Source organism: Cetorhinus maximus, chromosome 6 (assembly GCF_964194155.1).
Source record: "Cetorhinus maximus chromosome 6, sCetMax3.hap1.1, whole genome shotgun sequence".
Taxonomy (NCBI): Eukaryota; Metazoa; Chordata; class Chondrichthyes; order Lamniformes; family Cetorhinidae; genus Cetorhinus; species Cetorhinus maximus.
The window spans coordinates 5,660,963-5,686,465 of record NC_135884.1 but is presented as its reverse complement, the minus strand read 5'-3'; the positions used below and the strand labels follow the sequence as shown (position 1 = coordinate 5,686,465).

The 25,503-nt window shown below is 45.6% G+C and overlaps 2 protein-coding genes across 6 annotated transcripts in view; both read left to right on the top strand.

Moving 5' to 3' along the window:
- Window positions 1-9,312, top strand: part of podxl2 (podocalyxin-like 2) — a 59,316-nt gene extending 50,004 nt beyond the window's left edge. The window contains exons 6-8 of one of the 3 annotated variants that reach the window (XM_078543125.1): window positions 2,899-2,960; window positions 3,328-3,507; window positions 8,800-9,312. In XM_078543125.1, coding sequence (XP_078399251.1) covers window positions 2,899-2,960; window positions 3,328-3,507; window positions 8,800-9,006 — 449 coding nt within the window. In that variant the 3' untranslated portion in view covers window positions 9,007-9,312. Of the gene's footprint in view, window positions 1-2,898; window positions 2,961-3,327; window positions 3,533-8,799 lie in introns of all 3 variants that reach the window. The other 2 variants (XM_078543126.1, XM_078543127.1) reach the window with 2 other exon arrangements.
- A 15,096-nt stretch (window positions 9,313-24,408) lies between these two features.
- abtb1 (ankyrin repeat and BTB (POZ) domain containing 1) overlaps window positions 24,409-25,503 on the top strand; it is a 52,601-nt gene continuing 51,506 nt past the window's right edge. The window contains exon 1 of one of the 3 annotated variants that reach the window (XM_078543121.1): window positions 24,409-24,620. In XM_078543121.1, the coding sequence (XP_078399247.1) occupies window positions 24,531-24,620 (90 nt within the window). In that variant the 5' untranslated portion in view covers window positions 24,409-24,530. The remainder of the gene's footprint in view (window positions 24,621-25,503) is intronic. The other 2 variants (XM_078543123.1, XM_078543124.1) reach the window with 2 other exon arrangements.

The window sequence follows — 25,503 nt, the reverse complement described above, 5'->3', positions numbered from 1 at the left end:
GCTGATTGTCAAACCATATCATGAATGCTCCTTCGGTAGCCAACAAGTCCTGGAGCAGGACTTGAACCTGGAGCCTCTATCTTAGAGGTAGAAGTGTTGCCTACTTGGGTCGTAAGAGCTTCACTTACGTGAGAAGTGAAACTCAGTATGTTAAAACAAAAATCTGACATGAGTAAAAGTGACCATAAAGCTAGTGAATTATCGTAAAAACTCAACTGGTTCTTCAAGGCGTTGCGAATATCTAGTTAATGGTTCATGTTAATATTGTAGATGTCATTTTTGGTTCTGGGAAGATTAAAGGTAAGTTAGTTAAAGCGCTGGGCTTTAGAGATTGCCAAAACAACTCAAGAAATGGCAGTTCAAAAGGTGGCCCATGTTTGTTTAATAAAAACAGAGTAGAAGAGATAAAGCTGTTTGCAGCAGGTGGGCTTACTTAGCTAAAGAACTGGAGACATGGTGTCTGCAAAACTTGCAAGAGGAGCTTTCCAGAAAGTTGTTTTTGTTTCGCAAGGTAGAGCTTAATTAGTTTAAAAGCATTCAGTGAACCCTAAACAATTGTAAAACCCATTTACTTCACCAGATCAAAGAAGAAATTGTAAATGAGGTATAATTAATCTAAAGATCGGTTTGAGGACAGCCCAGAGTAGGCTACGTTGTCATGGAGGTGGGTGGAGCTTAGGAAGGTTCTCAGGTTTCAATTTATCGGGGTGTTTGCTGGAAAAGTTAGTTGCAGCTTGGTTCAGGTGTGTGTAGTATGCAGCTCACTGAGAGAAGATAGTCAAAGTGAATGACACTCAGATAGACTTGCACAGTAAGCAGAGTATAAAAAACTAACTTCATCATTCACCGTGTGGAAAGCGGATGAGGCTTAATCTCAGTTTGAATCTTTTGAGGGAACAGAAGCTGGAAGATTGCCTAGTTTAAAGCTAGTGGAAGCATCTACAGTGGTCTCCACAGAGTCTTGTGCAAAGAAAGTAACAAGCAGATTAGCTTGGAAGTATTGAAAAGTAACCAGAACAAGGGACTGAGGCAGCCGCAGTCAAGAGATGGGAAATGAAAGTTTTACCTCAGAGAATAGCTGGAGCAGAGGAGAATTCTCCAGAGGACTGTGGCACTTATGGATGGTCCCTACAGAAGTAAGTAACTAAGATTGAAGTGTCATATAAGAGAATGCTTGGGGGAAGTCAGAAGTAAACCTGAGTACATAACATTCCTAGTTATAAGCTATAGTGTTAATTTATTAGCATTTGCTTTGTTTAATTTGTTCTACATACAATAATGTTTGTGCTTGTTTAAAAGAGTGTAGAATCCTGTGACATAGTTCTATTAGGGTAAAACGAGGTATTCGGATTTCTCCTTAAATGTAAATGGTCCCTAACTGGTTCATAACAAAGAGTAGAAACTGGCTGTCATAATAAGGTCTGGTCTATACGTGACTCCAAATCTATACATGGTTGGCTCTGAAGTGATCTAGAACATCACTCAGGACAACTAGGGGTGGGCAATAAATACCAGCCTTGCCAGTAACACCCACTTCCCAAGATATAGCTTGATTTGAACTCCCAACCACTGGATTGCTAGTCCAGTACATTAACCATTACACCACTGTACTCGTTCTCACTGGCAGTGGGGTGGCTTGTGATTGACTGCTAGAGATTGGAAGCTTAAAGCAATTCTCTCGAGTGACCATTTAAGAATAAGATGGACCTGCTAAAAGTCAGGTTGCAGGTGTAGAAACACGCTCTGGGAGAGCTTCTTAGTCAAACAAAACGAACTTTATTTACACGCGAGCTCCCGTGGCTGTTCGTATCCAGACAGCCCCTCATACAGCCATTTTTTCCTAGGAAACCCCTCCCAAGAATTTATTCCCCCACCCCCCCCTGTGCTAGCCACACATTGGTTGAACAAACGTGACCCCCTACTCCATTGAACTGATCTTAAAGTGACAGTCATCACAGCAGACGTGGCCAGAGTTAACAATGAGGGACCGGGAGCCTGTTTGCTTCACAGGAGAAGGGTTGTATATAATTACAGGAGGAAGCCATTGGCTCCATCGTATCTCTGGCAGTTCTTTGCCAGAGAATGCAAAATGAATTCCGTTGCTGCACTTTATCCCTGTCTCTGTGTTTTTCGCTACTTCAAGTACGTATCAAATTTTCCCTTAACCACTCCCTGTGGCAGAACATTCCATGGTCCAACAATGCTGTGCACAGCCTAACCTTCCCCCTTCTCCCCTGATAGTTTAAGATCAACTCCCTCATCACTCCCAGGGGAGGCACACGGGGAGAAAATTCAAAATGTTCTGTCAATCTTGTCTCCACTTGGCGTACTGTGCACCATGATGGTCTCTATCTCACAAGAAAAGCTACAGAGCCACTCGAGTAAGCGCCGAAAGGATTTATAAGGCTGATATCGGAACTGAAGGTTGTAATGATCAGGAAAGGCTGAACGGGCTGGAACTCTTTAAGACTGAGGGGTTGGGGTGGGGTGGGGAACCTGATGGAGGTCATTAAAATGATAAGTGGCTTTGATAGGGCAAACCTAGAGAAAATGTCTTCACTTGTGGAAGAGTCCAAAACCAGGGGCCACAAATATAAAATGGCCATGATAAGTCCAATAAGGTAGTCAGGAGAAACTTCCGGACCAGAGTGGTGAGAATGTGGAACTTGCTTTCACAAGGAGGTGAACTGTGTATAGATGCATTTCAGGGGAAGGGAGAGAGGAATAAAAGGATATATTGGTGGTCTAAGCGGAAGAGAGATAGGAAGAGGCTCAAGTGGAGTGTAATCACCAACATCGACCAGTCGGGCTGAATGGCCTGTTTCTGTGCTGTAAAATCTAGGTGATTCTATATACTATTCATGTTCTAAATAATACGTCCTTATTTTGTTAATCCAGGTACAATACCAGCAAAGGAGGTCCTTGCGATGCTGGGAGACGTGAAGGAAAACTTGAAAGAGGTAAGGCTTCACATACTCAACTGCCTCCGATGGGGAAATAAAGAGACATTTCTTAATTCAAGACCGTGGTTAGAATGTGGAACTCGCTACTGCAGGGAGTAGCTGAGGCAAATTACATGGACTTTTTTCAGAGAAAACTAGATGAGCGGAAAAGGAGAAAGGAGGAGATTATGTTCCTAGGGTTAGATGAGAAGGGGGCGGGAGGAGGCTCATGTACAACATAAACACCAGTATAGACCAGTTGGGCCAAATGGCCTGTTACTGTGCTGTACATCCAATGTAATTCTATATTCTGGCAGAACAGGCTCAAGGGGTTGATCGGCCTATTTATTGTGTTCCTATATTCCTAATGATGGTCTCTTTGCAGATTGGTATCCACAACGTCACAGCTGCTACAGGTTGCCAAGGGAGACCCAGCCAACCCCGCGGAGATTACGGGAAGCTCTTCATCGTGCTGGTTATCATTGGTTCAATCTGTGCCGTCATCATCGTCTCGGGCCTTGTCTATATCTGCTGGCAGCGACGGCTTCCAAAGTTGAAGAACATGGTCAGCGCTGTGCCAAAACCTCATGGTAGTAAATGGTAGCAGATGCTACGAATCCAAGCTATGAGGAAAGGTTGAGGGGAAAATCAAGTTCTCTCTTGTTTGGGGAAGAGGCTTTGAGGTGACCAGCTCAAAAAGACTTCTTCAAGCTTTGAAATCCTAAACTTGATGACGCTCAGAACGTAGCATGTTGGTCATGTTACTGGGCTAATAACCTAGAGGGAGAGACTAATGATCCAGGGACATGAGTTCAAATCCCACGATTGTAACTGGGAAATATAAATATAGCTAATTACTTGAATCTTGAATAAAAAGCTGGCCTCAGTAAGAGTGGCCATGAATCTATTGGATTTTGGTTCACTAATGTCCTTTAGGGAAGGAAATCTGTTGTCCTCACCCTGTCTGGCCTACATGTGACTCCAGACCCTTAGCAATGTGGTTGACTCTTAACTGCCCTCTGAGATGTCCTAGGGCAGCAAATGATGGCCTTGCCAGTGATATTCACTTTTAGTGAATCAATAAAAGAGGGTTGTGGGTTCAAGCCCCACTCCAGAGCCTTGAGCATGTAACTTAGGGTGATGCCTCCAGGTGGACGCAGAAGGTCCTGTGGTACTATTTAAAGAGCTAGGCCATTCTCTTGGTGTCTTGGCCAATGTTTATCCTTCAAACAATGCCGAAACACAGAGAATCTGGCCATTTATTACGTTGCTGTTTGTGGGAGCTTGCTGTGCAGAATTTGGCTGCCATGGTTCTTACATTACAACAATGACCACACTTCAAAAGTATTTACTTGGGTGTAAAGCACCCTGGGACATCGTGACATGGTGAAAGGCACTACATAAAGACTAGGGGCTGGATTTTACAGCACCCCCACCTCCCCACCCCCTCGCTGGGCGTGTTTTCGGGGCAGTGGGGATTGGCACGTAAAATATATCAGGTGGCTAGCTCACCAACCTCCCCCCATACCACCCTTGACCCAGTCCTCATAATATAGGAGGTGGGTAAAGTTCCCGCCTGGCCTTAGGCTTATTGAGACCCATAAGTGCCCAGTTATTACCCACTCAAGGTCCTCAATCCCCTTCCACTGCCACAAGACACTGGGAAAGTGGGCAACAGTGGGAAGGCCTTTCTTCTCAACCGACTTGTTCCTTTTTATTCATTTATGGGATGTGGGCTTCGCTGGCTGGGCCGGCATTTATTGCCCACCCCTATTTGTCCTTGAGAAGGTGGTGGTGAGCTGCCTTCTTGAACCACTGCAGTCCAGTGGTGTAGGTACACCCACAGTGCTGTTAGGGAGGGAGTTCCAGGATTTTGACTCAGTGACAGTGAAGGAACGGTGATATATTTCCAAGTCAGGATGGTGAGTCACTTGAAGTGAAATTTCCAGGTGATGGTGTTCCCATGTGTCTGCTGCCTGTGTCATTCTAGATGGTAGCGGTCATGGGTTAGCAGGTGCTGTCTAAGGAGGCTTGGTGAGTTCCTGCAGTGCATCTTGTAGATGGTACACACTGCTGCTACTGTGCGTTGGTGATGGAGGGAGTGAATGTTTGTGGCTAGGGTGCCAATCAAGTGGGCTGCTTTATCCTGGATGGTGTCCAGCTTCTTGAGTGTTGTTGGAGCTGCACTTGTCCAGGCAAGTGGAGAGTATTCCATCACACTCCTGACCTGTGCCTTGTAGATGATGGACATGCTTTGGGGAGTCAGGGGGTGAGTTACTCGTCGCACGATTCCTAGCCTCTGACCAGCTCTTGTAGCCACAGTATTTATATGGCTGGTCCAGTGCAGTTTCTGGTCAATGGTAACCCCCAGAATATTGATAGAGGACACTACCCTGAGGAACTCCTGTAGTGATGTCATGGAACTGAGATGATTGACCTCCAATAACCACAACCATCTTCCTTTGTGCTAGATATGACTCCAAGCAACAGCAAGCTTTCCCCCTGATTCCGAATGATTCCAATTTTGCTCGGACTCCTCAACGCCACACACTTGATCAAGGGCAGTCACTCTCACCTCATCTCATGAGTTCAGCTCTTTTGTCCATGTTTGAACCAAGGCTGTAATGAGGTCAGGAGCTGAGTGGCCCTGGCGGAACCCAAACTGAGCGTCAGTGAGCAGGTTATTGCTAAGCAAGTGCCGCTTGATAGCATTGTTGATGACCCTTCCATCACTTTACTGATGATAGACTGATGGGGCGGTAATTGGCTGGGTTGGATTTGTCCTGTTTTTTATGTTCAGGACATACCTGGGGCAATTTCCCACAATGCCAAGTTGTTGCTGGTTGTACTGGAACAGCTTGGCTAGGGGCGCGGCAAGTTCTGGAGCACAAGTCTTCAGTACTATTGCCGCAATATTGTCAGGGCCCATAGCCTTTGCAGTATCCAGTGCCTTCAGCTGTTTCTTGATATCACGTGGAGTGAATTGAATTGATTGAAGACTGACATCTATGATGCTGGGGACCTCCGGCTTGGCACTTCTGGCTGAAGATTGTAGCAAATGCTTCAGCCTTATCCTTTGCACTGATGTGCTGGGCTCCTCCATCATTGAGGATGGGGATATTTGTGGAGCCTCCTCCTCCAGTGAGTTGTTTAATTGTCCACCACCATTCATGACTGAATGTAGGATGACTGCAGAGCATAGATCTGATTCATTAGTGTGGAATCGCTGAGCTCTGTCTATCACTTGATGGTTATGCTGTTTGACACGCAAGTAGTCCTGTGTTATAGCTTCACCAGGTTGCCATTTCGTTTTTAGGTATACCTGGTGCTGCTCCTGGCATGCCCTCCTGCACTCTTCACTGAACCAGGGTTGATCCCCTGGCTTGATGGTAATGGTAGAGTGGGGGATATGCCGGGCCATGAGGTTACAGATTGTGTTCGAGTACAATCTGCTGATGGTCCATAGCGCCTCATGGTTGCCCAGTCTTGAGTTTCTAGATAGTTTCGAAATCTTTCCCATTTAGCATGGTGGTAGTGGCACACAATACGGTGGAGGGTATCCTCAGTGTGAAGATGGGACTTCGTCTCCACAAGGACTGTGCAGTGGTCACTCCTACCAATACTATCATGGACAGATGCATCTGCAGCAGGCAGGTTACTGAGGGCGAGGTCAAGTATGTTTTTCCCTCTTGTTGGTTCCCTCACCACCTGCCACATACCCAGTCTAGCAGCTACGTCCTTTAGGACTTGGCCAGCTCGGTCTGTGGTGGTGCTACTGAGTCACTTTTGCTGATGGACATTGAAGTCCCCCACGCAGAGTACATTCTGCACCATTTCCACCCTCAATGCTTCCTCCAAAGTGTTCAACATGGAGGAGCACTGATTTATCAGCTGAGGGGGGTGGTTGTGGCAGTACATAGTAATCAGCAGGAGGTTTCCTTGCCCATATTTGACCTGATTGCATGAGACTTCATGGGGTCGGGAGTCGATGTTGAGGACACATTCCGGACTGTACACCACTGTGCTGCCACCTCTGCTGGGTCTGGCCTGCCAGTGGGACAGGACACACCCAGGCATGGTGGTGTCTGGGACATTATCTGTAAGGTATGATTCCGTGAGGATGACTATGTCAGGCTGTTACTTGACTAGTCTGTGAGACAGCTCTCCCAATTTTGGCACCAGCCCCCAGATGTTAGTAAGGAGGACTTTGCAGGGTTGACAGGGCTGAGTTTGCTGTTGTCATTTTCGGTGGCCTAAGACAATGCTGGGTGGTCCGCCTGGCTTCATTCCTTTTAATGATTTGATACAACTGACTGACTTGCTGGACCATTTCAGAGGGCATTTAAAAGTCGACCACATTGCTGTGGGTCTGGAGTCACATATAGGCCAGACTAAGTAATGGCAGCAGATTTCTTTCCCTAAAGGACATTAGTGAATGGGATGGGACTTCCAACAATGGTTTCATGGCCATTATTCAGCTTTTAATTCCAGGCATTTATTGAATTCAAATGTCACCATCTGCTGTGGTGGGATTTGAACCCAGGCCCCCAGAACATTACCCTGGGTCTCTGTATTACTAGTTCAATGACAATACCCCTACACCACTGCGGTGTTGGAATAGGCTTGAAGGGTGAATGGCCTACTCCTCATAAGTTGTATGTACGATGCAGGAAGAAAGGAGGTACACCTTTTGGGAGGATGGTGGGGGCTGCTTGTGCACATTGAGTGCAACCCCCCAGCCCCTCCCCACTCCCGGCCTCCAAAACCAGCCCCCACACACCCCCCTTGCCCCTCTCCCTAGGGTGCCGATCCCTGTCAACTCTAAAAGCTCAGGACCTGCCTGGCTCTGCGATCCACTGAAGTTCTCCGAGGGGTGGTTGGGTGTGTGGGTGGGTTGTGGGGGAGGGGGGGTGGGGTGCAGGGGTGCTGCTTGCAGTCCCGGCGGTGTCCACTACTGAGTTCTGGCGCTGCTGGTACTGCTCGAGCTGCCGGCCAATCAGATTGGCTGGTAACTCCTGAGGACGGGTTTCCTCTCACTGAAGGGGGTGAACGTGTGACCCTCAGCTTGTTTACACTGTCCCCAGCGTATTGCACGGTGGCCTTTTTTAAAGACTGACTTTCCTCCCGGGAGTGGCGATCAAAACACTGCCCTGTAAAATTCAGCTCAAGGTTTTTCTTTCACTTAGTTACTGTTAATCAGTTTAACTTGGCCTTAATTCAGTTGCTTTTTTAGCTTTGGTTGTGCCCTACAAGTTGGGCCAGGACCCTTCCCCTAGCTTTCCAAATTGTTGAAGTGATGGTAACTTCCATAAACCGGGAACTCTCCCATGGCTTTGCTCACGTTTAATCGGAAGAAAAGCTATTTATTTCTTTTAGCTGAGCTCATTGGAGTAGAATAAAATGATTCGTGACTGACTCCACACTGCCACTAGTGGTGGGAAGACCGAATAGCAGGCATTGCAGTTAAAATTAATAAGAGAGCGGTCCTCCCAATATCACAGAGGTGTTACTAAATCATGACGAAAAGGCGTGGCAAAGTCTGAACGTACATAGGCAACAACAATGTCTTGTATTTATGTGGCGCCTTTAACATAGGATAGCAAATGGCCTGCTGACATTCACTGTCTTGGCTCACCGGTGAAGAGTGGTCATTCGGGTTGAGGTCCCAGCAGGTAGTCTGTGCAGATAAAACTTAGCCCCAGTGCAGCCAGAACCTTCAGGAGTGGAGAGGCTGAAAGGATGAGGAGAGAAGAGAATAAAAAGATATGAAATGTATTTTAGAAATTTTTACTATTAATTTTGAATGCTTCAAGTTTTATTCTTACCAGGTTGATTATTTAATTTTCTTCCCCACCAGTCCCATGGCGAGGAGCTCCACTTTGTTGAGAATGGTTGCCACGACAACCCCACCTTGGACATAACCATAGACAGCACGTCGGAGATGCAGGAGAAGAAGCCCAGCGTGAACGGCGATGCGGTGGAATGTTCTGGAGGCTGGAACGCACTCATCACCAAAGGGTCAAAAGACGAACCTGACAGTTTTGAAGAAGACACCCACCTTTAAGAGCCTCCACCACTTCCGATTTAGTATAGAGGATATATTTTTTGATGGACCCCTGTACTTTGCACAGAGGCATCATTGCTGAATGATCTAATGCTGCATTCTAAAGCTACAATACCCCCTTTGCTTTGTGGCACCATCAGTCTGTGGTTCAACAAAACAAAAAAAAACCACCAAATATGCACTAAAAGCGGGCCGGTGGAATTGTTTGGTGCATACCTTGAGTAGAACCATCTGAAAATAAAGGTTGCCGGTTCACCTTGTAACTGCTCACTTTCTATATGAGAATGAGCTGGCACAGTCAATCATAGACATGATTCCTTTATTTCTGCGGCCCAGGTTTGAGTCCAATCCATTGATGAGATGTAAGGCTCCTAGGCATAACATCACGGGCAGTTCTTTCCTGATGCACAGTGCAGAATTGCTGGCTGTATATCACTGGTCTATACAAAGGCTACAACGATGGCTGGAACTGCTAGAATTCATGAAGCATCAGTGGGGGGGTGGGGCTACTTTACTGAAGTTGAGGTTAAGACACATTGGCCTGGGTTTTCCCATTGTAACCCATCAAGGTGAATGGTTTATCGGTGACCTGACAAATTGATAGGCTTGAGTCATTGTCAGGCAGTATTCAAAGAGGTTCGGTCTGCTTCCTTGAGCGGTACCCGACCACGGGAAAGTTTTCAGTTGGCAGTGCTTTTTTACAATGGGAAATCATCCCATTCTCCATTTCTCCCCTTGGCAAACACAATACTCACCACATAAGAACATAAAGGAAACTGCAAGGTCATTGTAGTAATCTCCTCAGGAGCCATGTGTGATTATAAAGTACATACATATTGAGTTGGATTCAGGATTCCTCTTTGCCTTTTAACAGAGGTAGTGTAACTGAGAGATATATAACACCGGTAGGATAGAATACGTACAGAAGCCAATAAACGGCACTTAAAATAACAACGCACCATAGTTTGCAAAGTTCATTAAAGTTTAGCTTTTATGGTGTAAGCGACTGCCTTATGTGGTCTGAAATATGAATCTGACTTAGCCTTAAATGGTGGGATGGATGGAGCAGCATTGCCTGGCGGAACAGGCTGGTTTGACATGGCTTTTTGGGCATCTGCTCACCCTCTCCCAATCTTAGCACATCACTCTGGGAAATTCCAGAGCAGAAGCCAGATATGCTCCCCCAGGGTGGGTTAGAGGAAGAGTCATCAGATATCTGATCCAGTCAATTTTTTAATTTTTTTATTTATTCGTTCACAGGTTGTAAGTTGCCCATCCCTAATTGCCCACGAGAAGGTGGTGGTGAGCTGCCTTCTTGAACCGCTGCAGTCCCTGTGGTGTAGGTGCACCTACAGTGCTGTTAGGGAGGGAGTTCCAGGATTTTAACCCAGTGACAGTGAAGGAACGGCGATATATTTCCAAGTCAGGGTGGTGACTTGGCGAAGAATTTCCAGGTAGTGGTGTTCCCATGTGTCTGCTGCCCTTGACCTTCTAGGTGGTAGAGGTCATGGGTTTGGAAGGTGCCATTGAAGAAGCCTTGGTAAATTGCTGCGGTGCATCTTGTAGATGGTGCACACTGCTGCCACTGTGTGCTAGCGGTGGAGAAACTGAATGTTTAATGTGGTGGATGAGGTGTCAATCAAGCGGGCTGTTTTGACCTGGATAGCGTTGGGTTTCATGAGTGTTGTTGGAGCTGCACTCATCCAGGCAAGTGGAGAGTATTCCATCACACTCCTGACTTGTGGCTTGTAGATGGTGGACAGGTTTTGGGGAGTCAGGAGGTGAGTTACTCGTCGCAGCATTCCTATTCCTGGTTATTAATTTTACACTAACAAAGACAGATGAATGGGAGCAGGTTGCTGCCTAACCCTCTTGGCTACAGACTGTGCATAAGGCGGGTGAGGTGTGATCCTATGTGGTAAAGAGGGAGAACTTAGCATTAAAAAGTAGCAATACTACCCTTTCCAAAATAAAACCTTGAAAAATTGCATATCATAGTTAATCAATTGTCTACTATAAACAGTCCTACTGCTTGTTAATGGGTTTTGATTTACGAAACTGTGCATTTTTGCTGCATCTTTTAAGACTAGTGATTTGTAATCAAAGTATTGCATTGAGAACACAGACCAATTTTCTTCATGCAAATAGTCATTTGGTAGTACAGAACTTGAGCATTGCTGAAAAATGAGACATTTTGTGTCGAAGTTTTTCATGTTGCACTCATCAGGACAATTCACAAGAATACCAAATGGAAAGGGAACAATAATTTATACTATGAGAAGAGAGTGCTGATTCATTGGCAAGGGGACTCTGATTAGTAGAGGCGTTGCCCATGGCAAATGCACCAGTTGATGGTGACTGACAGTTATCTGCCAAGCATCTCATCTAGCATAATTTATTGCTCCCTTTACATTTGGTATTCTTACAAATTGTCCTAATGAGTGCAAGATGAAAAGCTTTGACAAAAACTGTCTCTTCTTTATGGAGTTGAAACTTGGAGGTCTACATCATTGGGCTTCTTAGGCTAGTTATCAATCATTCATTTGGACTGCTCTCCAGTGACTTTGCTGAGTCTGTGTAATTTACATTTATTGGATTCTTCCAGACCGGCTTAACCAAGAATAAATATTTAAGGTCTATGGAAGCTCTGAGGCATTTTTGGATTTGGCTGGTTGTCATATTGGAGCACTGATGTTCAAATGGAGATGGTCAAAAAGTTCTCCAAAGCTCTCCACCACTGGGGTTCTCCTTGTCCCATGACTGGGTCTGTTCTAGACTAATTGGTACCGATTTTAACCCATTCAAAACCCATCCATTTGCCCAGAGTTAAAATCGGGCCCATTGAGATAGATTGCTGTAGCAAATCCATTAAATGTTGTATCATGCGACTACAAGGATGTTCAGAGGGTGAACGAGATAGGCCTCGGTTATTTTTTCATCTAGCGATGGTCCTGTTGGAGTTGATCACCTCAGTTGAAATAAACTTGGTGCCATACTGATGTCAGACTGATGCCTTTCATTAAATGTCACTAGTAGATTTAGTAACTAGTACAAGTCAGGGGTGGGCAGCGAGTTGCTTTGCTGTGGTTCACTTTTGGGATAAATGTGCAATCTCCATTATAAATATGGACACAGGGCTCTTTAACAGAACTGTAAAAATACAATGTTAAGATCACAGCCGGTGTTAATTGCTGCGCAAACCAAATCCTAAAGGGAAACTTGGCTTATGGGCCACAACATTTTTTTTTTGTATTCTGATAACGAGAATGATAAGAGATCCAGTAACACTATTGAGTTTTTAAAAAATTAAAAGTAAAAGTTTTATTAACAAAAGAAAATCTAAGCGCACAAGATTACAGTTACACAATTAAGGCGAGTCTTACAAAACATCCTCCCAAAACACTCTACATGGTCAAACTCACAAGTAAACACTTTCCAGGCAACACTCCCTTGTAGGTATTTAAATATGGAATCCAGTAACATCACACAAGGCAGACTGCTGTAGCTTTAATAAAGGTGCACTACATGACCTGTACCCTCTTCCATTTTGCTGTGGAATTCACTTCACAATAAAACTGCTTAACTGCGACCCAAGACTTCTCAACAGCTCCAGCTATCTCCAGCTTAATGACTCGACAGCTATCCAGCTCAATAGCTAAAAACCAGCTATCCACAGTAACACTAATATATCCTTTTCCCCTTTCATCTCAGTTCCATTGTTCTCACACCCCTTTGAAACTCAAACCCTCCCAAATATAAGATATTTAATGTTCCCATCTTGTCTTTGCTTTTGGACCAATAAAATATCATTATCCCCACTACTTGTATACCTATGGAACTCCTGCAAGGTGTAAACATTTTCCTTTTTACCTCTGACTCCCCTTTGATATTCAAAAAACTCTCAACTTATCTAAAAATGCAAATGTTAGATCTAAAATATTTACTTGTACCTCAAACTTAACACCTTTGACCTTTTCATGTTTCCAAACCCCCAGGCAACCTGACTCCTATCAACTCTGCCCAGCTTAATTAACTCTCTCTTTCTCACTCACACACACACATCCATCCACTTTTACAGAATGACACAATATTCCCCAAAAATATTTTTAAAAATCCAATCTCGCAACAACAACCACAACTTTCATTTATACAGTGCCTTTGACAAGGTAAAACACCCAAAGTGCTTCACAGGAAATTATTCAAACAGAATTTGGTACTGAAAAGAGAGACTGGGACAATTAGCCAAAACTTTATTCAAAGGGGTAGGTTTGATGGAGTGCCTTAGAGGAGAGAGGTGGAGAGGACTAGGCAGGGAATTCCAGAAGTTAGGGCCCAACGAGCTGAATCATGATCAGCAATGGTGGAGAACTGAAAATTGGGGCTGTCCAAGAGGCCAGAATTGGAGGAGCACAGGGATCTCAGAGGGTTGAAGGGGCTGGAGGGCATAACAGAGAGGGGTAGGTGGGGAAGGTTATGGAGGGATTTGAAAACAGAGATGGGAAAGTGCTTCACCCACCCAAAGACTGCGTGTGCCCTTGACACTCTGTGGGTAATTTGAACCTTTGGTGATGATGCGAAATGCACAATGTCAATTGGTTAAATGTTATAGACCTTTCCCAATATTTCTTTCCAATAACTGTGATGAAGTACTTTTTAAGTGTAGTCACTGTTTGAGTGTAAAAGTGTGAAGTGATATATTTTAGTAGGAAAAACAAGGAGCAGCAACACAAAATAAAGGGTCTAATTCTAAAGCGGGTGCAGGGACAAAGAGTCCTGTGGGTATATGTGCCCCAATTGTTGAAGGTGGCAGGGCAGGTAGACAAAGTGGTTAAAGAGGTGTTATTATCCCTGTGGAGATCAACAAACTAAGAGAACCAAATTTACCGAATCACCCCAATGAGAAAACAAACAGACAAGATTTCACTTTTTATAACTTTTACTTTAACAAGCAAACCAAGGTCTTCGTAAATTTAACATGAATTAACAGGCAAATTGCAGTCAATATAAACTATAAATTACACATTAAATAACAGCTACAACAAAGACAGATCTCAGGGATTTTCAGGCAGTCCACTCAGCATTTATGGCACCAATTTCAGTCACAAAGTCCTTCAAAGCCCTGATCGCCCTCAGGTAGAATTCCAGTTCCTTTTCTTCAAGGATTTAGCTGCCGTTTCTTATCCGACATCAGTCAGAGTTCACTGGGCACTCTCTTCAACAAAATGGCGCACTTCTCCAGAACCTCCTCAGTTCTGTTCATGATGGCCCCGAAGGCAGGAATCCACCAGAATGACCTTTATCCAAACGTTCAGTGACTACCCTGTGGACTGTACGGCTGGTTCTGATCAATCAGTTTCTTTAAAATAATGGAAACAGCGACAGCAACCTTATTTTTGCTTTCCTCATTCCCGCTCTCGGATCCAGCCTTCACGTTTCCTTTTTTTCCAATTGTGCCACCGCCCCCTCCTCTCTTGAACCTGGTCACGTGGATCAGTTTTCACACCCCCACCACGGCTCATGTGGACCCGTTTCTGTGCCCCCTTTTACTTCTGCACGCAGATGGACAAGGAGGTGTCCTTGAAGGCCCGGCCAGGTAAGTCTCGCTGGCCTCCTGCAAGGCTATGACAGTCAAGCTCTAGAAACATGGGTTGTTCCTGAAGTCCCCAGCGACAGCACCACCTCCCCGCCGCCCCCCAGTGGCCACGGTGCCAGGCCGGCAGTGGTGCAACTTTGTCATGCTGCCCATAGGCTGGAGTTTTCTTGGTGACTAGCTACTTGCGGCCCCAGACTCTGTTAGCCATGGGCTCCGTCACAAAGGTCATATATGAGCCTGGGCCTTCTATATAGAGGCATAGAGTATAAAAGCAAGGAGGTTATGATAAATCTTTACAAAACACTGTTTCGGGCTCCAACTGGAGCATTGTGTCCAGTTCTGGACACCACAATTTAGGAAGGATGTAAAAGGCTTTGGAGATGGTGCAGAAAAGGTTTACAAGAGTGGTTCCAGGTATGAGGGACTTCAGCTAAGTGGATAGATTAAAGAAGGTGGGGTTGTTCTTCTTAGAGAAGATTGGGGAGAGATTTGATAGAGATGTTCAAATTCATGAAGCATCTAGACTGAGTAGATAGAGAGAACGCGAGGACACCGATTTAAGTTGAATGGTATTGGAGCAAAATGCTGCATGAGGAGAATCCTTTTTTTAACGCTGCGAGTGGTTAGGATCTGAACTGCAGTGCCTGAAAGTGTGGCAGAGGCAGATTTTTTTTTTATTCGTTCATGGGATGGGGGCGTCGCTGGCTAGGCCAGCATTTATTGCCCATCCCTAATTGTCCTTGAGAACTGAGTGGCTTGCTAGGCCATTTCAGAGGGCATTTAAGAGTCAACCACATTGCTGTGGGTCTGGAGTCACTGGTCTGGAGTCAATCCTGGTTTTCAGAAGTGAGTTGGATAATTATGTGAAGAGGAAAAAAATTGAGGGCTGGGGTAAAGGACAGGACAGGGCAGTGGGACAAGCTAAATTGCTTTTGCAGAGAACCAGCATGAAATCGACAGGCTGAATGGCCTCCTTCTGTGCTGTAACCGTTCTATGATTCAAGGAAATGCGACTGCCAATCTCTGAACTGCAAGCCCCCACAAACAGCAGTGAGATTATATTCAGATAATCTGTTTTAGTGTTGTCTTCTGTTGACAACATTGGCAAAAGTTATCATGGCCCTCATCGTGTACAACATTGCAAATATTGACCGTAAAATAAAATTTGCCGCCCATAAGCTGTGAGTTGGACATTATTTTATTCTAAATAAGAAATTGGAGTATATTTTGCTTCATTGATTCCATTTGTTTAAATATTGTAATATTGCAGTCTTACCTTTCAGTACAATTGTGTTGAGTTGCAGTAGTTTCTCCGACACTGCGATGCTGTTTGGCTTCATGCATTATTATAACTCCCAGTGTCACTCTAGCTGAAAATGAGAAACACGTGCAGGAGCCTGCCATCTGGCACTGCCCATCCCAGGAATTCTCACCAGCAGCAAGCAAGGAAAATAATAGACCAAAAAACCAGGAAAAGCAAATCGCTTTCATGATTGTCGGCTGTGGTTCTGTGGGTGACACCCCCGACTTTGAACTTGAAAGTTGATGTTTCAACTCCTGCTCCAGAGAATCTAGGCTGACACTCCCAGTTGTAGTGGTGAGGGAGTACTGCACTGACAGAAGTACGAGGCTTTCAAAAAAGATGTTAAATTGTAACCCTGTCTGTCCTGTCAGGAATGGGTGTAAAAGATTACATTGCATTCTGAAGAAGTGCAAAGGAGTTCTTCCTAGCGTCATTTATTTTTCATGGGATGTGGTGTCGCTGCAAGGTCAGCAATTGTGGCTCATCCCTAATTGCCCTTGAGAAGGTGATGGTGAGCCACCTTCTTGGACCTCTGCAGTCCATGTGGTGAACTATTTGGAGCCCGGGCCATTATTTATCTTTCAGCCAACATTATGAGAACAGATTATGCGAACATTTATCTCATTGCTTCTGTAACTTTGCTGCATGCAAACTGGCTGTCATGTTTTTGATTAACAGTGACTTATACTTCAAAAAATATGTCATTAGTTGTAAGGCACTTTGGGTCAGCTTGTCATGTAAGGCGCTATGGAAATGCTGGTTCTTTCTTTCATTTTGGTTCCTGTGCTGGACTCTTGCACAAGATATTGGAAGTTCCCAGCACCTGGATAATCATTCTCTGCCACGGGTCAATGCATTCCGCTTTATCTATCTCAAAGCGTTAAGGTGCTACTAACTGATAACACACTGCAACCTTCATGAGTACACAGGGTCTGATAGCCTCTTGTATCATCCTGATAAATACTGATATTACTTCATTAATATTGCCTCTTGTGATTTGATCACAGGAACTCACTCTTCATTGGCATCCAACATGGCACTGGGGAAAGAAATACTTCCCGCAACCTGCACCTTTGATAAAATCAGTTGGAGTGTATTTGCAGGCAGTCATCAATCTTTGGGATGTGATGATATTGATAAACTGACCAAGCTTTGCTCTCATGGTCTTCATTTATCATCCTCAGCCAGAAATGTGCTACTGCCTTGGAACCCACTCCATCCACTCTACACATTGCTCAGTGAATATTGATAATGAATGACAGTGATATCGCAGTCAGTGATTCAATTAGCAGTCAACTGACACTATATAAATCCAAGGATCTGACAGCAAACCCAGTGGTTTTACACTGTGCAGATCCGAGGGTTTAACACAAAATGAACCCAAGAATTTCACACTAATTAAATCTAAGGCTTTCACATTGTGTAAATCCAACCGCTTTACGCTATTTAAATCTAAGGCTTTTGTATTTGAGGGTTTTACATCATAAGAACTTCAGTTTTTATAGCAACTAAAAGTAAGGGTTCTATTTAAATCCAAAGGTTTAGGTAATTATCAGTAGTTGGAGCATCAGGAGGCAAAGGTGAGGCAAATAGCATTTTGGTACATTTCCTCTGTATACTCAAATCCACATTGTGCTAAGTTTAGCGGGATGAATATTTGCCTCACTGTGAAGTTTCCTCTCAAATATTTTCCTCCTCTCACTGTTCAAGGTGAAATGGAAACTGAGAAGCCCTGTTCACAGTTTATAACTGGTTATTCTTTTCATTGTATTGTGTGTAACATTCCAGCCACATTTGCCTTGTGATAACAGTGACTGTACTTTGAAGTAACTCATCGCTGACGAAACACTTTGGAACATTTCTGAGAGATAGAGTCATAGAATCGTTACGGCACAGAAGGAAGCCATTTGGCCCATTGAGTCCATGCTGGCTCTCCGTAGTGCAATCCAGCCAGTTCCATTCCCCCTGCTCTATCCCTGTAGCCCTGCAAGTGTCTGTCCAATTTCCTTTTGAAATCATTCACCATCTCTGCTTCCATCACCCTTGTAGGCGGCAAGTTCCAGGTCATTACCCACATGCTGTGTAAAATTGTTTTACTTCACACCCCTCTGGGATAAAGTGCTGCAACTTTTCTCTCATCCATTGCAGTCAATAAAAGAAAGCAAAGGTTGTTGTGGACAGAAAAAAGAGAAAGAACTTTCATTCCTGTAGCACCTTTCACGACTTCACAGATAATGAAGTATTTTGGTACTGTTGTGATGTAGGAAATGCAGCAGCCAAGTTGTGCACAGCAAGCTCCCACAACTGCAATCCAATAATGATCAGATAGTCTCTTTTATAGTGATATTGAGGGATAAATGTTGGCAAGGACATTAGGAATAACTCCCATGCTCTACTTTGAAACACACCCATAAGTGAGCAGACATGGCCCCTGCTTAATGTCTCATCGGAAAGATGGCACCTCCAACAGTGCAGCACTGCCTCAGAATTGCAATGGGAATTTCAGCCTCGTTTTTGTCCTCTGGTTCCTGGAGTGGAACTTGAACGCACAACTTTTCTGACTCAGAAGCAGGAGCGCTACCTACTGAGCCAACACAAAAGAAAGAGGACAACACTACAATCATTGGATACCCGACACCCAAAACGATCTGTAGGACTCGAAACATCCAAGTAAGTCTGAAACCTATATCATTCATTTTTAAAAATTCATTTATGGGATGTGGGCATTGCTGGCTAGGCCAGTATTTATTGCCCATTCCTAATTACCCTTGTTCAGAGGGCATTTAAGAGTCAACCACATTGCTGTGGGTCTGGAGTCACATGTAGGCCAGGCCAGGTAAGGGTGGCAGATTTCCTTCCCTAAAGGACATTAGTAAACCAGATGGGTTTTTACAACAATCGACAATGGTTTCAGGGTCATTAGACTTTTAATTCCAGATTTTTTATTAAAATTCAAATTTCACCACCTACCGTGGTGGGGTTCAAACCTGGGTCCCCAGAGCATTGCCCTGGGTCTCTGGAATACCAGTCCAGTGACAATGCCATTATGCCATCACCTCAACCAACATATAAGCAACCTTATAATGAACGTAACAATAGGGACAGACAGAATCATTTCAAAATAAACAATAGGATGTTGAGGAAGAGTAGCGAAACAATAAAGCTCCAAAGAAAATGAAGACCTATTTTCATGTAGCACCATGACCTCGTGACATTCCAAAGTGTTTCACGGTCAAATGAAGTATTTTTTAATTTAAAACACAAGTTGCTGGAAAAACTGGTCTGTCAGAAGAGTTCCGAGGAAGAGTCATTCAACTGAAAGGTTAATTCTGTTTCTCTCTCCGCAAATGCAGCCAGACCTGCTGAGTATTTCTGTTTTTATTTCAGATTTCCAACATCTGCAGTATTTTGCTTTTATTGAAGTGTTTTTGAAATTGTTGTAATGTAGGAAATACAGCAGACAATATGCACATAGCATGCTCCCACAAACGATGTTGATTGAAGAACAAATATTGGCTAGAATATTGAAGAGAAATCCCCTACTTTCCTTCAACTCATGCAATGGGATTTTTTAAGCCTCGCCTGGGAGGTCAGATAAGGCCCCTGTTTAATGTGTCATCTGAAAGAAAGTTCCCCCAAAAGTGCAGCACTCCCTCAGTACTGTATTGGAGTGCCAGCCTAGCCTTTGTGCTCATGTCCCTAGCTTGAGGCTTGAATTGGAAACCTAGCTCAGATACAAATATCCTACCCATCGAGCCACAGTTCAGGATATGAGGGCATGGATAGTAGACTGAGCCAATTGTGGGCCAAGTCTTGTATTACCCACCCAACCACCACTCCCCTCCCCCCACCCCCCAACCCCCTCCCCCCACCCCCTCAACCTCGCTCTTCTGATGCTAATAAAGCAGGCCAAGGCAGGAGAAAATACAAGAGTAATAAGGGTGACTTATTTTTCCATCCTTTCCATCGCCAAATCTCTGGTCCATATTTAACACTTTAAACTTGACAGTAAAGCCAGTGATCGAGACATACCTGCTTGGGGAAATTGAAGACACACACAAAGATCATATCACTCAATGACACACAGATTGGAGATCCAGGGTACTGTACTTCCATAGCATTTTGTATTTAACTAAGAAACTAAATTTGCTTGGTCACCAGTGCTTGAGATGGGCATGTGAAAATAATGCGGGACAAGGAATCAATTTGTGAGTATTGGGCCCTTTTACTTTTGTGTCTGAGCACACTTTACAGCATTAAGACTGCTGCTTAAGTTATTTAACCAACCTTCATTAGCAGTACTTAACGGGGATGAAATTTCTGCAAGCGCTACTCAAGTATTTTGTTATGTTATTGAGCTGACGACTTTAATGTTTGTGAGCCTTGCCATAATATCTACCCACTGCCTTAGAAATTAAACATTTAAGACTAGTTTGAGTTCTAAGGCTCTAAATCATTTGAATTTGCCATGGTTAATTCATTTTATGCTTCCTCCATTTTTGTCCCCTCGTCTAGTAATCTTTTGAGGTATGGTTCTATTGGTGCAAGCAGTTCCCTGTTATCTCAGGCAAATTGCTATTCCTTTTGTGGGAAGACCAATACTTGGGGATCTACTGTGCTTCCCACTGATTTTTTTTATTCATTCATTCATGGGATGTGGGCATCACTAGCTAGGCCAGCATTTATTGCCCACCCCTAACTGCCCTTGTTCAGCAGGCATTTAAGAGTCAACCACATTGCTGTGGTCTGGACTCACATGTAGGCCAGACCAACAGATTCCTTCCCGAATGTCAGTGAACCTAATGGGTTTTTACAACAATAGGCAATGGTTTCATGGTCGTCATCAGTCTTTTAATTCCAGATGTTTTTTTTTATATTGAATTCAAATGTCACCATCTGCTGTGGTGAGGGTTGAACCCAGGTCCCCAGAGCATTTACCCTGGGTCTCTAGGATACCAGTTTAGTGACAATACCACTCTGCCACCACCTTCCCATCATCCAACTGGGATAATGCTACCTGGTCAGGCCTGATGTCCAGTGGAAAGAACCCTAATCCACATGTATGCCACTCCATTTCCCATTCATGATCCAGGTCTTCTAGTCAATCATCAAAAATACTTCAGGATAATGTGGGTCTCTAGCAAACAACCAGCACAGACATAATAGGGGAATGGCCTCCTGTGCTGTAAACTTTTGTTCAATGGACTTGTTCGGCTTAGTATCTGATTACTGAGTCTTACATGGAGGGTCAACCCAGTTCTATTCTTCCATTGCCTGGCGAGTCAACTTGGAGGCAATCTGACTCCAAAGAGACTCTGCCCTACCCCAAGGAGGGTGATCACTTTATGTTCTTAAATAACTGACAAGTGTATGTTTGAACCTTCCTAAGTAGGCAAGGACTTTCTTAAGAGCCATGCTGAGGAGCACAACACAACATAACATATATGAGTGTATTACCATGATCCTCTTGAGCAGTGTAGGTAGGTTTCTACAGAGCCTGATGTTATCGCACAAGATTGCCATAAATTGCCAAGGCTAAGGCCAGCTAACTTGATATAAACTGGGGAACTGAATCTATGGCCTTCTGGATTGGATGGCTTAGTCCTACAATGGAACACTGCATTCTTGTATTCAGCCATACGGATAGTTCTGTTTGTTTATTTCTGGTCTGGACTGTTTGACATAACCTTCCAGCATTTATTGGCCTGTTTTTGGATGAGAGGGTGGGGAGAAAGGATTACACTGACAAACGTTTTGACCATCTGCCATGCCTGCTGTAGGTGGCTTGTGGAAATGAGCAGCTTGATGATGGACCAATAAAGGCATCGCAGATTGGGGAAAGGATAAAAATGGCAGGAAGGGAAAATGGGGTTGAGGGGGTGGGGACAAGAATGGTTTTAAATTTGTGCCATCAAGTACTTGATCTTCACCTACATGACTGGCTATAAATTAATTCATGGAGAGCCAAATTTCAAGTGGTTAGCTCATTTAATTAGAATTTTGCAGATGTCTTGACAAATGTTAGGAAGCTGCTGTCTGCCTCTTTAAAAAAAAGTCTTGGGAAATAATGACAACTTAGCAGATTTTGCAATGAACTGTTAACAATTCAGATTACTTAATTCCTGCTTCAGCTATTACCCAGCACAACTGGGCCATAAAGCAGCAATAAATTTAGATAAATTCATTTCAAGCATGGAGTCATAGAGGTCTACAGCACAGAAAAAGGCCCTTTGGCCCATCAAGTCTGCGCCGGTCAAACAAGTGCCTAACTATTCTATTCCCATTTTCCAGCACTAGGCCCAGAGCCTTGTATGCCATGGCATCGCAAGTACACATCCAACTACTTCTTAAATGTTGTGAGGGTTTCTGCCTCTACCACCCTTTCAGGCAGTGAGTTCCAGATTCCCACCACCCTCTGGGTGAAAATTTTTTTTCTCACATCCCCTCTAAACCTCCTGCCCCTTACCTTAAATCTATGCCCCCTGGTTATTGATCCCTCCACCAAGGGGGAAAGTTCCTTCCTGTCACACTGTCTATGCCCCTCATAATTTTATACACCTCAAACATGTCCCCCCTCAATTTCCTCTGCTCCAGGGAAAATAACCCCAGTCTATCCAATCTCTCCTCATAACTAAAACTCTCCAGCCCAGGCAACATCCTGGTAAATCTCCTCTGCACTCTCTCTAGTGCAATCACATCCTTCCTATAATGCAGATTCCAGAACTGCACGCAGTACTCCAGCTGTGGCCTAACCAGTGTTTCATACAGTCCCAGCATAACCTCGCTGCTCTTATATTCTATGCCTCGGCTAATAAAGGCAAGTATCCCATATGCCTTCTTAACCACCGTATCTACCTGTCCCGCTACCTTAAGGGACCGGTGGACATGCACACCAAGGTCCCTCTGATCCTCGGTGCTTCCCAGGGTCCTACTATTCATCACGTATTCCCGTGCCTTGTTTCTCCTGCCTGAGTGCATCACCTCACACTTATCCACAGTGGCCGTGCCTCTTTTTCTGCTTCTGTTCTTTGTTAAAGGAACTTTTAAAAAATTCATTCACGGGATGTGGGCGTCGCTGGCTGGGCCAGCATTTATTGTCCATCCCTAGTTGCCCTTGATAAGGTGGTGGTGAGCTGTCTTCTTGAACCGCTGCAGTCCATGTGGTGTAGGTACACCCACAGTGCTGTTAGGGAGGGAGTTCCAGATTTTGATCCAGTGACAGTGTCATTGCACCATTTTCGGCCATAATAACAGAGTCTAAGTGCAGAATGCAGCGAGGATATTTTTGATTTTGGCCTTGCCATAACAGCGGTAGTATTGAATTAGTTGCCTATTTTGTACAGCACCTGATTTTTCCCTTTCCATTCAAATCAATGAAAGGAAAACCGAGTGGGGCTTAAATCAGACAACCAATCCCATATCCCCCATTTTATATCATTGGCTAAGATTGGATAAATCCCCAGTGAATGGCTGGTCAAGGTTTCTCTCCGAAATCATTGAAGCCAAATAGAGGAGAAAGAAGTTTCAGAACAGATTTTTAGGAGTTTGTTGCAATTGGCGAAATTCTTTCTTGTCACAGCTTCCCTTTATAACTCCCAATTGGAGTGCAATTCCATGCAGTAATGAGGAAACTACATTGGTTTCTTGCGTCTAACCTTATGATTAAATGTGGGAGCCAGTGGTATAACTCAGTGATTAATAAATGGCAAATGTCATTTTGTTTACTTTTGAGGCTCTCACCATTCCTGATAATTGTCATATTAGTTGCCTGCAGAATTGTCTGGAAGTGTGGTGGAGGCAGGTTCAATAAAGGTATCCAAGAGGACATTAGATGATTATTTGATTGAAACAATGTGCGGGGGGAAAAAGGCAGGGCAATAGCACTATGTCATAATGCTCATTTGGAGAGCTGGTGCAGACATGATGGGCTGAATGGTCTCCTTCTGTGCCGTTAAGATTCTGTGATACAGGGGTGAATGCAAAAGCAAAATACTTTGGGTGCTGGAAGCCTGAAATAAAAACAGAATATGCTGGAAATACTAAGCTGGCCTAAAATCATCTGTGGAGAAGGAAACACAGTTTCAGGCTAATAACTTTTTATCACCCAGAGGACCAATCTTTGTCAGTCAAACAATGATTGTCAAAGATCAAGCAATGGTGATTTCAGAATAGCACGAAGCAAGGATGCAACTCGACCCCTGTGGACAGTGAGTGTAAAACAAGGGCAACTCTTCAACTGCCTGCCCAACATCAAGACCTGGAAGATCCAAAGTTTCCTCCAGCTCAATTTAAGCCAAACCGTGTGGAGGGAGGACCTGGTGCTCCTCTAGGGAGACAGGGAGCGCTGTGACGGGCAGGCTGCACAATAGTGCTTGTGGTGGGAGGACTTGTTGCTCCTCCGGGGTGGCAGGTGGCGCTGTGACGGGCAGTTTGTACAATGCGTGTGAGGTGGGAGGACTTGTTGCTCCTCCGGGGTGGCAGGTGGCGCTGTGACGGGCAGTTTGCGCAGGCGCACTGACGCCGGTCGTGCTGTGTTTACATTCGAGGTCGCTGCGGGCGCCGCCTCCTGAGGGCAGGTCGCTGGCTGAAGTATAGATAACAACAGGGGACTCCGGAATAACGGGGTTCATGCATCGAATCCGAGCTTCAGCGGAGGAGAGAGATGGACACGAGCGAACTCTTCACCAGCTGCAGGAAGGGGGAACTCTCCAGAGTGCGGTGAGTGGGGCCCAGGCCCAGGCCCAGGGTAAATAGTGAGGCAGATTGACAGGCAGAACAGCAAAAGTGGAGTGGGCAAGGCGGGATGGAGTGGGGAAGGAGGGGGGAGAGGGGGGTGGAGGGAAGGAGGGGGGAGAGGGGGGTGGAGGGAAGGAGGGGGGGTGGAGGGGGAGAGGGAGGGGAGAAGGAGGGGGGAGAGGGGGTGGAGGGAAGGAGGGGGGAGAGGGGGGTGGAGGGAAGGAGGGGGGGTGGAGGGGGAGAGGGAGGGGAGGAGGGGGAGAGGGAGGGGAGAGGGAGGAGGGGAGAGGGAGGGAGGGGAGAGGGAGGGGGGGGAGGGGGAGGAGGGGGGAGGGAGAGGGAGGGGGAGGGGGGAGAGGGAGGGAGGGAGGGGAGGAGGGAGGGAGGGGAGAGGGAGGGAGGAGGAGGGAGGGAGGGAGGAGGAGAGGAGGGAAGGAGGAGGTGGAGGGGGGAGAGGAGAGGAGGAGAGGTGGAGGGGAGAGGGAGGGAAGGAGGGGAGAGGGAGGGGGAGAGGGAGGGAGGGGGAGAGGGAGGGAAGGAGGAGGTGGAGGGGGGAGAGGAGGAGGGAGGGAGGGGAGGGGGAGAGGGAGGGAAGGAGGAGGTGGAGGGGGAGAGGGAGGGAGGGAGGGAGGGAGGGGGAGAGGGAGGGAGGAGGGGAGAGGGAGGGGGAGAGGAGGGAGGGAGGGGGAGAGGGAGGGGTGGAGGGGGAGAGGGTGGGAAGGAGGAGGTGGAGGGGGGGGGAGGGGGGGAGGGGGGGAGAGGGGGGGGGCGGGGGCCACCCCCCCCCCCCCCCCCCCCCCCCCCCCCCCCCCCCCCCCCCCCCCCCCCCCCCCCCCCCCCCCCCCCCCCACACCCCCCCCCCCCC